The sequence below is a fragment of the Telmatherina bonti genome (assembly GCF_933228915.1).
Source record: "Telmatherina bonti genome assembly, chromosome: 6".
In the NCBI taxonomy this organism is placed as follows: domain Eukaryota; kingdom Metazoa; phylum Chordata; class Actinopteri; order Atheriniformes; family Telmatherinidae; genus Telmatherina; species Telmatherina bonti.
This window is the reverse complement of record NC_136624.1, coordinates 25022362-25036476: the sequence shown is the minus strand read 5'-3', so window position 1 is coordinate 25036476 and position 14115 is coordinate 25022362. Positions and strand designations below refer to the sequence as shown.

Below are 14115 nucleotides of genomic sequence, written 5' to 3'. Positions count from 1 at the left end.
CATTCCAGCTCGACTCAGTTCACAAATACGCCACCCAGCCTGAATCCACACTTAAGACTTACAACATTATTTCCTGTTGCTGCTCAGAAAAACTGGAGCAACCAAGAGCTTTACATCGCACTCACATGGTGTTCAGTCACCACCACTGGATAAAGCTAGTTTTGTGCTGGACTGTAATTCCCGGATTCCTTTGATAGTGTTGATATGGGAGGCAGAGAGGAGTTGGTGGTGAGCGGGCTCGAGACCAACATGCAGTTTTCACGCACTAGATTAGGTCGTTTCAGGCTCCGGTCAAACCAAAGCCCTTTGTGGGCCAAGCGAGGAAAGCCATCATCCCGCAAGAAAAAAACCAGGTAGGTGAGATGAAAAAGACCTAGAGCTGTTTTATGTGCAGTTAGAGTCTGAGAACAATTCTTAATTTTGCATTATTAATGTCAGTTTTAGCTTAGACCTGTTTATTGGGCTTACAAGATATATATATTTATGTTTTCTTTTTTTTTTTAAAATAAGTGTACTTTTGAGTGAAATATGAACTACCTAAATGAACAAACACTGAAGTGATTAAAAGGTAAACAGATAAGAGAAAGTAATACATCTTTTGCCGTAATTGTAATTGCATTGTTGTATTTTAGCAAATGAAATAAACATACAAAAAGTTACTGAAAGACTCAAATCCACTGATAAGAAGCCAGTATTATATACATTTTTTACATAATTTTTTTCAACACCTTTGGTATCTTTTATCACCCAATACCTTTATTAATTGTATAGTTTATAGTTGTGATACACTGCATTGAACATTCAAGGTTTTGCATTGAGATAGACTAGATCAGAAGTGACTGCGTAGTGTAGCAACATTTAACCATCTACTGTGATTTGGTGGGTTGGATTGTATTCATACTGGTTTTACACTTTAGTAAAGTAATTGCTAAATAATTTACTCAGTAAATCTCTTTGGAACTGAGAGATCCTTATTTGATGAACTTTTAAAATATAAGGAGACTATAAATCCAGCATAGTTTTTTTTTTATATAACATGACTAAATTTATGATCCAGTTTGTTTTGATTACTTCAAACTGGGATATTTTTGTTATTTCAAATGTTGATTTACTGTTTAAAAGAATAACCAAAGACTTGTAGTTTCACACAACACAAGACACAAAAAAACTTGTTTAATCAATTCCTACAAAAATTGATTCTCTAGTCTCTATTCTCTTTAGTCACCTTTACTGAGTTTACATTGCAGGAAGCAAAATATAAATATAGTATTCGTTCGTATAAATTTTTCTGTTATTGCATCTCTTAGTGAAAAACAAACATTTCATTGAACTGAATTTGCACTGAAACTTACAAGCCCACCCTCACCCCACCCCCACTTTGAAACTGGTATAACAAACTTAATCTGAACTGGCTTCAGCTCACATGTATGTGCAAGCATGTGTGACGAAGATAATTAAGAGACTAGCTGACAACCTAAAGCTTGCCAGGTAGCAGCATTTTATTTCCTGTCTCCACAGTGCAGACCGAATGGCACTGTCAGCTATCTGGCATTCCTTAGAAATGAACAAGCATGGTTTGGTACGCCTTTTCAGATTTGCTGATTCAAAGAATGTGACTGAACCACACAACAGTGAATCAGCTGACCACTTCCTGTTTCTCTGATCAGGGGGTCACATTTTAGTGCTTCAGGGTGTGAGTGTGTGTGTGTGTCTACCAGCTGAGCATGTTTCTTTGTTAATAGACAGTGCACTCTATTATGAAGAGCTACGCAGAAAAAACAGGCTAGTTTATCTTCATCTGTGTTTTAGGGAAAGATTGTAATGAAATTGAAACCATTTGTGATTTATTTAATTTCACATATGCATCTTCCATTATTAGGTTTCTATTCTAAGATGTGTTTTAGTGGATGAAGGGGTGTGACCCTGTAAAAGTAGATTTCACATTCGTACAGTGACATCTAGTGGATGTGAAAAGCACTTTTTCTCCCAGCCACATTTTGCAAGAACAATAGAGACCCTGCTTTGTGTCCATTCTCGCCATCTCTCTCTTCACTCCGGCCCTCCTCCCATTCCTCTCCTTTTGTCTCTCCATCTCTCTGGGCTTTCACGGCTGATTCACCCTCCCCTCTTCTTCTTCTCAGTCCTCACCATTCCTTCTCTGTTTGTATGTGTCTTTGTCTTTCTGCTCATTTGTTTGCATGCATGCGTGTGATTTCTTTACGTGTGTCTATGTCTGTACCAGAGATCCCAGCCCCACCGAGATGAGCGTGGAGCCCTGGCCCAGCCCGCAGGACCAGGGAGCCGCTAAACATATAGGGAGCATACACGCACTACCCTCCCAGGATCAGGAGGAGCACCCCGACAAACTGTGCCTGGACTCGTTCTGGAGTGAGGTCGAGACCATCCAACAAGGGAGTGGTGACACAGATCTCGACTGCACCAGGAGGGACTCGAGACAGTCAGAAGGTAATTACTGCTGATCCTGTATTATTAGATTAAGTATGGATAAAAAGTGAAAAGAAAGAGGAGTTGATGTGGGAGCATTACAAAGCATTATTGCAACACACAGCTGCTACTGAGCTCCTCCATGATCCTCCATGAAATGATTCATTTGTCATGGCAACATATCAGGTTTCTCTCTTGCGCCAAAGTAGCACTCATCACCATGACAACACTATCAAACACTGTGGCGGAAAGGTTTTATGGGTAGAAGCCAAATTGTCTTAATGAATGCTGGCATTTAATGGGCACTGTTTTATTTTGCTGATTTAAATTATCAAAGCTCATTTTGCCCCTTAAATATATTAACTTTGTGTTATGTGAAACACAGGCACTGTTTTGTTGTTTTTTTTTTATTCATCACCAGTTAGAAAACCCACTGTATAAAGTGTATTTTATGTCCATAAGCAAGTGCTTTATAAGCACAGAATCATCCCAGTTATAACAGTCCACACTGAGAACTTACAAAGTATCTGGTATTGTTCTAAACCAGGTAATTTAGTTATTAGTAGTGGATTAGCTGGTAAGTCACACAATCATTTAGCAGTTTTCATATTTAAGAAATGTGAGATGATTTTGTGACGCTTAAGCTGGTGCATATCTATAAATAGTTAATTTTACATGACACTATTTTCTAATTTCTTTTTATAGTTCTATCATTTTTTGTGTGTTTACATAGATTTTTTTCCATGTTTTTTTGCTGAATTTTGTGAAATTTCTATACTTGTGTTGCGTATGTGTCTCAGAGGGAGAACAAGAGGAGCAGTGGCTGGCCGATGCTGGTTTATCAACCCTCATCAGCGAGGACAGTGAGGATGTAGACAAAGCGGTACTGCTGTCCACTCTGACCCGGACTCAGGCCGAGGCTGTTCAGCGTCGACTAGATTCCTACACGTTGTCACTTCGCAAAAGGAACAAACCCCCTCCCCGTGACGTCCGTGACATCTTTGGCTCCCCTATCTCTCAGGTTAGGAAAGTGAAATATGATGTATATCTCTGCCAGTAAGAGATTGTTCTGCAGAGACCACAAACGTTTGTGCCTTGCTAACAGTTACATGCTGAAGCAACTTTCTCTACTCTCTTAAGCTATTTAAAACATCTGATGTAATATATGCATATCACATCAGATAAATGCACCTCATAAAAGTAAAGTACCTTTTTACAAGTGAATTTCATGATGGGACTTGTTTTTGTTCCAGTGTGTGCTGTCATGCTCCATGCAGCTGGACTGACCTGTAGCAATAATAGCAAAGCACATGTAAAGGGCAGGCTTTGTCCTCGCTGCCTGTCTTCGACAGCTTCAGAGGGAAAACGCAGCGCCTCTGATTCTTATCAAAGCTTCATCAAAGGAAACATCTGTGTTCCGATACATATTCACATAGAGGAGAAAATAAAACACACATTTTATTCCCAGTAGTGGAAAAAATATTTGGAATTGATGAGGACAATTTAATTCAGTATTAGTTTAAATAAATGTGTATTTTGAATATATAGTACATTTATATATTTAAAGAAAGTAGTTTTAATTTTTGTTTAATTTGTTTTAATTTTTCACCGCAGAGGAGATTGTTCACTTGTTTGCAAATCCTCTCTTTTTTCCAGAAGCTACTGCCTGGGTCTCAGAATAGTGAAGACCTTGCCCAACACAGTATGGCATCGGTTCCCAAAACACCACTTTCAGGTAAGCGCTACATTAGATGATCAGACTTAGTAACTTTTTAATACTAAATGAAAAACAAAAAACTGGAACACCTCTTCAAGCTAATAATAACTGGGATGCCAGTAATATTACTGAATCCAAATTTATTCCCAAGACCTCCCCTGTCGTAATTAATTTCCATAATAAGATCATCCTATAAAATACTCAGAGGTTTAACTTTAAGGACCAGCTTTGTCTCTGAAAAACCTGAAGAAATCAGGTGAGCTTTTGTGGCCTCCCGATGAGGAATGATAAGACCACAGCCATGTCATCTGTCCTCCTATTGGTTCAGATTAATCCCTGATTAAGTATTTGTCTCAGCCGGCTGTCAGTGAAGAGAGTCCCTGACTGCTTTGTGTCACAATAAGCATGAAAACTACCTGAATCTTTAAATTTCTTCATCGTTGTATTGGTATTGCCATTCAGCTGAAACCATCACAACTGATAGTGATAGTACTTCAAAAGTATTCTTTTGTGTGTGTGTGTTTTGTATTATTCCTCTCTAATGTTCTTTGAGATCGGGGTTGTATCAGAAATTAAATTAGTTTGTAGTTCTTCAGTGAGTCCTCTCTAAAGTAATTGGTTCAGTAAACTCATTGTTTGTGTTTAGCTATGACACCAGATCATCAGCGAGGTGCACCCAAAGACGAGTTCTTCATCACTGATGTGGCTTACTGCGAACAGGCCGTTATCTTCCTCAAACAAGCCAAACTGCCGCAGAATAACTGCCAACGCAGGAAAGAGGATGGCACCCTTCCTGTAAGATCCCAAAACCTTTTCACCTCTTCTTCCTCTTATCTTTCACTTTGGCTTCAAAACTTCTTTTTTTTTTTGCTTTTATGTCATATCTGGAATTTGAGTGGGAATTCTGTGAATTGTCAAACATCAGAATTGAACAATACAGCTCATTTTTTTCTCTGTGGTGAGAGATCGCAAACTTCAGTCCATTTTGAAATTAGAATTACAGAATAACAACACAGTCTTAGAGTCAAACTTAATTTGTTTGTGAAAACATCTCTAATAATTTTGTATTGTTTGTCACAAGTACTATGCCAAAGTCTAGTTTGTTTGTTTTTTTCTTTTTGGGGACTGGATTCCTTTTTTGTTGTGCTAAATATACTATAATCTGTTGTTTGGTCTTACTGAATATGATTCCACTTTTAGAAAAATTAATCAGACGAAGTTATGTAAACTTGGTGTTTCAGTCTCAATGCATTAGAGTTTGGAGTTCTGGGTCAGGTTGGGTTTATATTGTCATGGAATTATGACGACACACACATTATTACAAGACATTTATAATCAGCCCTTTGTTGTTGATTAGATAACACAAAGTTAAGCATACAAGGAATTAGCTCAAAACAAAGGTACAGTTTTTGCGTCACAGAGTTCAGCAGTTTTAATTCTCTTTATTTAAATAGTTTTTCCTTTAAATAGGGAAAATTTGTTGTTTTGATTCATTTGTGCTCTTGATGACAGAGAAATCCATCTGCCACATTTACTGAAATACACAACAAATAGATTAACTGATCCAAAAATGACTGAATTGTAAGGTTTTTGCATTTGTAATCTTTCCATTTCCAATTAAGCATTTTTCTTTGCTGTTCATATTTTATGGTATCTTTGTCATAATCTCAGTTTTCTAACTTTCAACTCCTTTTCTGCTCCTATTCACTCCGTTCTCTCATATCTACAGCGGGTTATCTGCCCCAAGTGCCGTATAGGAGTAACTCATATTCAAGATCTCTCCCACACTGACATGAAGAAGGTGCGTCAGTTGGCTCTGATTGATATGACAGCACTGTGTGATCTGTTAGAGCTGGAGGTGAAAAGGCACAAAAGTGGAAAGAGAAAAATTCCAGGTAGGAGAGCATTTTGCTGCATCATGCACTCACAGGAAATAACTTCAAGCACAAGGACATTGGCATAATGGAAAAGCGAAGTACCTTTAAAAGCCAGAAAGAAAGAAAGATAGAAAGAAAGTGATCAGATAAGACTAAGACAAGAAAAGAGTATTATTTAACAACAGGAGAAATCTACACACTGAAAGTTTTCTGGCAAATGTTTGTCCAGTTTCTTGTGGTACCATGATAATCACTTCATTCAGTTTTTATGTAATATAACTCTGATATCAGATAAAATCTCCATTAAATGCAATTATTTAAATTTTTTGAAACAGGCAAATGCATCATCTGCAAATCTGAACAAACAGTGTATTCATATCAAGATGAATTCTTCATATTTACCATTATGCCATTACTATATGTACAATAGAGCAAACGTCTAGTCATAACTGTTTGTATACCCTGTAGTAATGACAGTTACAAGTAAATAGTCCCTGAAAATTTTTGTTTCCACTTCCTGGAAAAAATACAAGCAACAACAAGTCACAGGCAACAAAACACAATTTTGCTATTGTGCTATTTGAGACAAAAGTTTATGTGAGAAGCACATGACCAAGAATTTGGTCTTTTACAGAGAGCACACTTTTCGGGGTGCCCTTGGCCACACTGCTGGATAATGATCAGAAAGTGAAGCCGAACACCTCCACTCCTCTCTTCCTGCAGGCGGTATGTTGGTTTACTTTGAATGTGTAATGTTACCTTTTTAAAGCTGACAAAAATGATCGATGCACTCTTGTAATGACATATCAAGCCTTTTTTTGGACTGAATGTACAATCTCTTTTTATATGTGTTAACTTTTTTTTATGTTTAGACAATGTTTTATGAAGGATGTCACATTTTTACTGTTGTCAAACACCCAGACTACCTTCAGTTTTCAGATAGAGATCATTAAAATCTGTGTATCCAGCGCATGCAGTGCTTTGACCACACCCCATTTGCAGCAGCAGTTACTGAGTCTAACCAGCAGAGGTGAGCATGAGATTCATATCTGCTGGTGTCTGACTTTGCTGACGTATCTCTCTGCAGTTGTTGTCGTTTCTGGAGAAAAAAGGAGTTGACTCAGAGGGGATTCTGCGGGTTCCAGGATCTCAATCCAGAATTAAGGTATCACATTTGGATTCACACACCTAACAATTCCCTCATTCATTTTGTCATAAAGTTTTACATTTTTTCTCTAAAAATAGAACTTAAATGGTAGTCAAAATATTGACATTAAAAATGTCCGAAATGCTTGAAACATAGAAAGAAAAGTCAACTAGCTTTACAAAGTTTAACTACATCTGACATTTCTCAGCATAGCTAAAGCTGACATTTGGAATAACAAGAAGTATGGATCAAGGATGTTTTTTTCAGTTGCAGTTGCCACATTGATCTCTTATTGTGTTTAATCACTTACTTCAAATAAATCAGTTTAAAAATCAGCCAGCAGGGGGCGCCAGTCAGCGCTAAAACATCTGTGAGGAAGGAAAAACTACAAAGGATAATCAAGCAGTAAATGTCAAAACAATTAACAATGACATGAATGCAAAACACAAACACCAAACAGTTTTGTGACTTTCAAGCAATGGATTTAAATAATAACTTGATATTAGTTCACTAATGTCGATAAAAAACACTGAACCTCTCAATTTTTCCAGCTTGTCCTTTTGCTCTGCATGTTTTTGTCCTGACTTTAAAGCGCATAATTACAGTTCTTTTGTTGTCAATATACCTAAGTCACAAGCAGAGACTATGTAATATTCTGGGTAGTTTGGATCTGCAAACATCTGGCTATAAGTTACAGAGTTGTTTGGGTCTATAAAGTCCATTCTCATAAAGCTTTATTTTAAGGCTTAAATATACTAATTATACCATAATAATTTAGCTTATAAGTGACTGTTTTGTTTTATTGTCATGCATGATTCTATTGTTTTCTGTCTGCTTCTGTTAGCTTCTGCAGCAGAATTTGGAGACCAACTTCTACTCGGGGCGGATCAGCTGGGATGAAGTGAGTCCAAATGATGCTGCAGCACTGCTAAAGAAGTTCATCCGGGAGCTGCCCGCTCCTCTGCTTACCTCTGAGTACCTCAACACCTTCAATGCTGTCAGAGGTTAGTGGACACTACACAACTGTTCTATTTGATTAAAATATTTTTTACTTATGTACTATATTCATATTTTTGTTTGTTGTTCTAGAAATTGTTGAGACACTTAAAGTGCAGAACTGTCACTGAGCATTTAGTAAGGAATAAAGTCTCCTGTTTTATTGTATAAAATAGGCATATGTACCAGTTCCTCTTCCACTTGCCTTCTCAACAATCTGATGGCCACATTTCCTGACAGCTCATAAGGGTTCAAATCATAATTACCCTCCTCACTGTGATGGCAGCATTGTGCGATGCTTATCCCTTTTGCTCCGGCTGAGAAATCAACACTGAGATGAACAAGTTGATATTGTTTTAAGATGGTTCCCAGCCCCGCTGCAGATACATAGACCGGATTATAGAATCAGCTATTATCACGTTTGTTTTACTTTAATTTAAAAAAAAAAAAAAAAACAGTTTTATATTAATATAATCTGAGTGATGACTTGCCGGGTATCATTTCTGAGGAGGATCAGAGAAAATGATAAACAATCTGTGACCACAGAGACATAACTAACAAACCTAATGGCCACCTGTCACAATGCCATCAATCTTTGGATATCCTATTACTCTTAGTCAAACACAGAGGAAATGAACAGTGTCTGTGTGTGCTTTTGTGTGTGTTCAGCTTCTTACTTTATCATTTTTTCCTTCAGACATCACAGATCTGAAGCAGAAACTTCATATGCTGAATCTGCTCATCCTTCTGCTGCCTGAGCCCAACAGGAATACTCTAAAGGTAAAAACCACTCACAAACACCTCCACACTTGACATTGTACATTCTAGACAAAAAAAAAACTTTTTTCAGCAGATGTGGAGTAGATGGTCTCCAACTAAGTTTTAGTTGGTGATCTGATACCTATGGGGTTTTTGTTTTCTATTTTTAAGAATGTGCTAAATGTTACATTTTTGTGTAACACCTCTTGGCTCTAATGTGTCCAGTTATGTAGTGTAACCAAACATTTGCTATAGCATTAGGTTTAGATGCTTAAACAAGAATGATCCATCACCAATTTTCATTTCTACTCCACTCCACTAGAAAAATGCAGCTCACTGAAGAAGGGCTGAGTTTCTTGAAATATCTGAAACATGTAAAACACCACAGAGCCTGTGAGTGACTTTGGACAGCACATTTGTGCTGTAAGAGTTAGAGTTTGCTTGATGTTTATTCCATCAAACTTTACAAACTACTCCTGGATTTTTCAGAAATATATCCCACTTGAACAAAGTACTGTATCAGAGTACTTTACTCTTTTTTACATTTTAAGCCCTCTGCTCTGTTATATAATGGCTTGCATTAATCGTGACTTGCTTTTACCAACACAAGTGTGCAGTCAGCTCCATTTAGAACAGCGAGGAGCATAAAACCCACCTGAACTAATGACTTTGACTCCAGTTTAAGCAGCTGAAACTCACTATGCATGCGGTGTTAGTCCTGATTCAGCCACTCTTTATAGCTTTTTATATAAATGGCCCTTTTTTCCATTTAGATATACATTTTAACATAGAACCAAGAAAATCTTTAATTTTATAGTCTTTATGTTTAACGCTAATGCTACATGAAAAAAAACCACATAAACCAAAAGCTGACAGATCTTTAGGTTCATGTTGCTACTTCTATGTTTTCTTCAGGCCCTGCTCGAGTTCCTCAGTAAAGTCGTTTCCAGGGAAAAGAGGAACAGGATGAATCTGTGGGCTGTCGCAACCATCATGGCTCCCAACCTCTTCCTCCATAAAGCTATCCCCAGCAGACTAACTGATGGGACAGAGAAAGGACAGGCGGAGAAGGCGGCCGATGTCATGAGGCTCCTCATCCGGTACCAGGACCTGCTCTGGACGGTAGGAATAGCCATATGTGCCTCAGAAATGATTTTATAGTATTCTTATAGGCATTATTAATTGTTTTTGTAGCCTTTAGTCTATTCTGTTTTTACTTTTTTTTAATAATCATTAATCATTGAAGCAGCATTCATTTAAAAAAACATAAACTTGTCAGAAACAGCATAATCAATGAGTAGCAGCAAAAGCTTGGATATAAAGTTTTATGACAAGATTCTTCTGCTTGCCTGATATTTGTAGAGAAACCAAACACAAAATCTTATGAAAAGATGTTTTTTACACTGAACAAAGAGTGTGTTTTGGCATAAAAATATTCATTCTTGGTTTTTTTTTTTTCAGATCCCTAACTTCCTTGTGAGCCAGGTGCGAAGGCTGAATGAGAACAGTAACCGGCGTTACCAGTTTTATGATCGCCGTATTAAGAACCTGCTAAGGAAGATCCACACAGACAGCAGAGAAAAACCTGAGAAAAACAACTCAGAGGTGAGTCTCATAAGTAACACGTTACACTGCCTGTTGTAGCAAGTCTAAACACATTGTATATAATGGAAAAAGAACATTAAAAGTAGACAATCATGATATTAATGAGAATAATCCATGAATGATATTTGAAAGCCTATATTTGAACTAAAATACTCCTTTCCATCCAAATATTAAAATGATTAAAAAAATAAATAAATAAAAATTTGTTTAATGGCCTGCAGCTACAGCGTACTGTGAAGATCCAGGTGGGAGATCTGGTTAGTGGCACCATGGAGTTCCAGCTCAACATCAACTCACGGACCTCAGACCTGCTCGCACAGTTTCAACGCCAGTTCCTCCGCAGTCCTGAGAACGGAAAAGGCAAAGTGCGAAGGTGACAGTCCAGTTTTCTTTAAGAATATTTAGATTTGCGCTCTGATACATAAAAACTTTTCACTCTGATTAAAAAAAATAACATGTTTCATACTATTTATCCTTAACGTTATTATTTTTTATGACAACCAGAGAACATAATACATTAATTTTCTGTCAACAGAAATGGCTCAGTGACGTACCCAGACTGTGCTCTGTATGAAGTTGGAGGAAATATCGGTGAGTTTTCTCTAATATTAATGGCGTCGACATTTGCATGTCTTTCTGCTCACTGCGCTAATGAGAGTAGCAAGGTGTTATGTAATGAAGGTTCAACAGCCAAAGAGACATGAGTGGTGCATCTGCAGTTATCAGAGCAGACAAATGCCTATTACACACATGTCCCTGCACTCATATGAGCACTGATATCGTGAGCAGTACATCTGAAAACTTTTGCAGCCAGTTCACTGCATGACAGGAAATAATTCCAACTTTTTCTTCTAATGTTTTGTGTCAAATAAGATTTGATGAGTGATCAGTTAACAGAAAATAATCAGAAACTCTTAAAATATTTGTTATAGGTTCAAGCAGAGTACTTTGCAGTTTTGATCTGTTGGTCAGACAAAATTAAACATTTGTGTTTGGGATGAACATTTAGTCACTAATAGAAAGCCAAACATATATTAATTAATCATTACATGCTAGTGAATAAAGCCAATTTCAACATTAAGTTGAATTTGAAGTCAGATACAATGTCTTTAAGGTTCTTCTGTTTTTATTTTTTTTATTAATTTGTATATTTGATTGTGTGTTTATTTGCAGGTGAGCACTGTTTGGATCCCGACACACATCTGCTGGATCTGTACAACAGTAACCCAGGTGGAGAATGGGTCATCAAGATGAAACCCAATACAGGCAAAGGGCCATGACGTGGAGCCTCAAGGACAATGGACATGCAGACTGAGAAACTACTTTCAAATGATGGATGAAGACAGATTCTTAAAATTCTAACTTTTTCATGTCCGTTTCATCCTCTGAGCAACAAGCAGTAAGGAGACAGATGGAGGAAGAAAAAACAGATATGTGGAAAATCTGCCTGGAGCAGAGCCTAAAAACTGTCTGTGATCCGTGAACACACACAGCCTTTTTTATTTTCCTATGTACTTTTCACTCTGATTCTCTCCATCTTCATCTACTCCTTTTCTTTTTGGACCATCATTACTTTGTGTGTTACTACGGAGATGCGTTGCTGCAAGAGAAAAACTGCTTACGTGACTCATTACTTCCAACAGACAACCTGCTGCATAGAAAAGAGAGAAGGCACAGACTGGACAGTTTGCTTTTCTCTAAAGCAATAATCTCCAACCAAGAACAAACAGATGGGGATGCAGGGCACCTCTGGCTATACAGACTCCATTCGTTAACTCATCTCAGTGCCAGCTTCTGCTCCACATACACAGCCAATTTTTGTCCAGTTATGGGTTTAATCCAATAAGAAAAAAAAACATACATGATACCGGGGTTTTTGTACATATTTAAAGTAAAGTTAATATCCATGAAAGCTGTGGCAGTGATGAAAAGTTTGGCTTTTTTGCCTTTTTTTTTTTTAAATAAATAAATGTATTACAGAGATCAGGTTGCAGACTAAAGTGCAGTGAAATACTGTATAGTAGACAGAAATCTGCTTTACTTTTTATAAAATTGTAAATATGGTCAGAAAACCCCCGTGTCTTTATTTCATCCTTTTCCCAAATGCTGCCAATAAAACAATCAGCAATCAGAGAAAAGGCTTTTGAAAGATGCTGGAGCAGAAGCTATCCTGAAAATGTTCTCTGTAAACATCCTGTTGCAACTGATCAATCAGTTAATCACTCTCTTCAACCTTGCATCTTTCTCTCCTGCTGCAGTGTGCCCACACCACAGCTTTCTAGACAAAGTAAACAAAGACAGAGGGTCCCGCTCTGTCGGCCTCTTTCTTTATCTGTGCCATCCAAAGAGGGAAAGAGACCCCCTGATGAACTGATATCTTTTTATCTGTGAATTCTCTACTCTGTAAGTCTCCGCTTTCTACTGATCCTGAATCTCACAGAAGAGTTCAGAGATCTCAGATTTCTTTTTTGTTATTATTATTATCTCAAGACTTTAATGGATCTCACCTCTAAAGGGAGCTGTCAAGGACACGCAGTGAAGCGGGTCTTCAGTTGTCACTTTTTAACACAAATGGAGGTGAAAGTGCTGAAGTGACTCAAGTGGCAAACTGGGATTATCCTAATTGGTATTATTATTATTTATATGAATGTAAGACCATTGATACTTTTGTAGCTGGTGAATATTGTGTAGTATAAAGTTGCAGCACTCGGTGTAACAGTATGTTGTGTGAATTTGCCCATGCTCTGTGTGAGAATGTATGTGTACGTTTCTTGAAGCTCAGATTTGTCTGTTGTTGTTTTGTTTTTTTTTATCTCTTTATGATATATTTCCTCTGTATATATTGTTCAGTCATACACACTACTGTGAGCAGAAATCACTGCTACAGGACTGTCTGTTGTGGTTGTGGCACTTCTCAAAGCTTTTCCAAACACACACGAGCAGCAAATGAATGTATTTAACACTTTGTGCTGATCGTCAGATGTGAATCATTTGCTCCTTGTAGTCGGAGCCATGTTGCTGTGCCGCGGCCATTTTGTGGAGAGTGTCTCGCACATGCTACTCAATAGACAGAATAATGACAGCGGACCCCGCACCGACATCTATCAACACCCTATGATCCATCTCTGTCACCTCCTCATAATGGACCATAATGGCAGTGTGGTGCATCAGAAACGCACAGAGGAATCACATTTCTCTGATAAAGCAGAAGGTAATAAATGGGTGTGATAAATTCTACGGCCCCAGACCGGGCAACTGCAGTGTGTGTGCACGAGTGTGATGAGCTTCATTACACATGTCCAATCGGCCTGTCCCCTGGTCTCAGGCACAGTTCAGTGCCCCGGCACAAAGCAAACTGATGAGACTGCCTTCTGCTGACAGTCAGGAGAAGTAGGTCACCTCTGAAGCAGCTTCCCAGAGGGCAAGTAGCACGAGCTCAAACACCCCAAGGAGCAGAGCACATGGACATGTTGTCTAAACGCAACATGATGAAGGATCACCCTTTTTTTTGTATGTTTGTGTATATGTGAAATGTTTGAGAAGCAAGGCACTACCTGTGGAGTGGATAT

The 14115-nt window shown here is 37.9% G+C and overlaps 1 protein-coding gene across 1 annotated transcript; it reads left to right on the top strand.

Moving 5' to 3' along the window:
- Positions 1-204: 204 nt before the first annotated feature.
- Positions 205-11841, top strand: arhgap40 (Rho GTPase activating protein 40; the record flags this gene model as incomplete). The annotated part of the gene is made up of 15 exons (XM_079241776.1): positions 205-353; positions 2243-2466; positions 3246-3466; positions 4102-4180; positions 4809-4957; positions 5892-6057; positions 6674-6765; positions 7127-7204; positions 8031-8190; positions 8880-8962; positions 9857-10063; positions 10403-10546; positions 10768-10919; positions 11082-11137; positions 11720-11841. The coding sequence occupies 15 exons, from the start codon at positions 205-207 to the stop codon at positions 11824-11826; spliced, it is 2067 nt and encodes a 688-aa protein (XP_079097902.1). The 3' UTR covers positions 11827-11841.
- Between the last annotated feature and the right edge of the window lie 2274 nt (positions 11842-14115).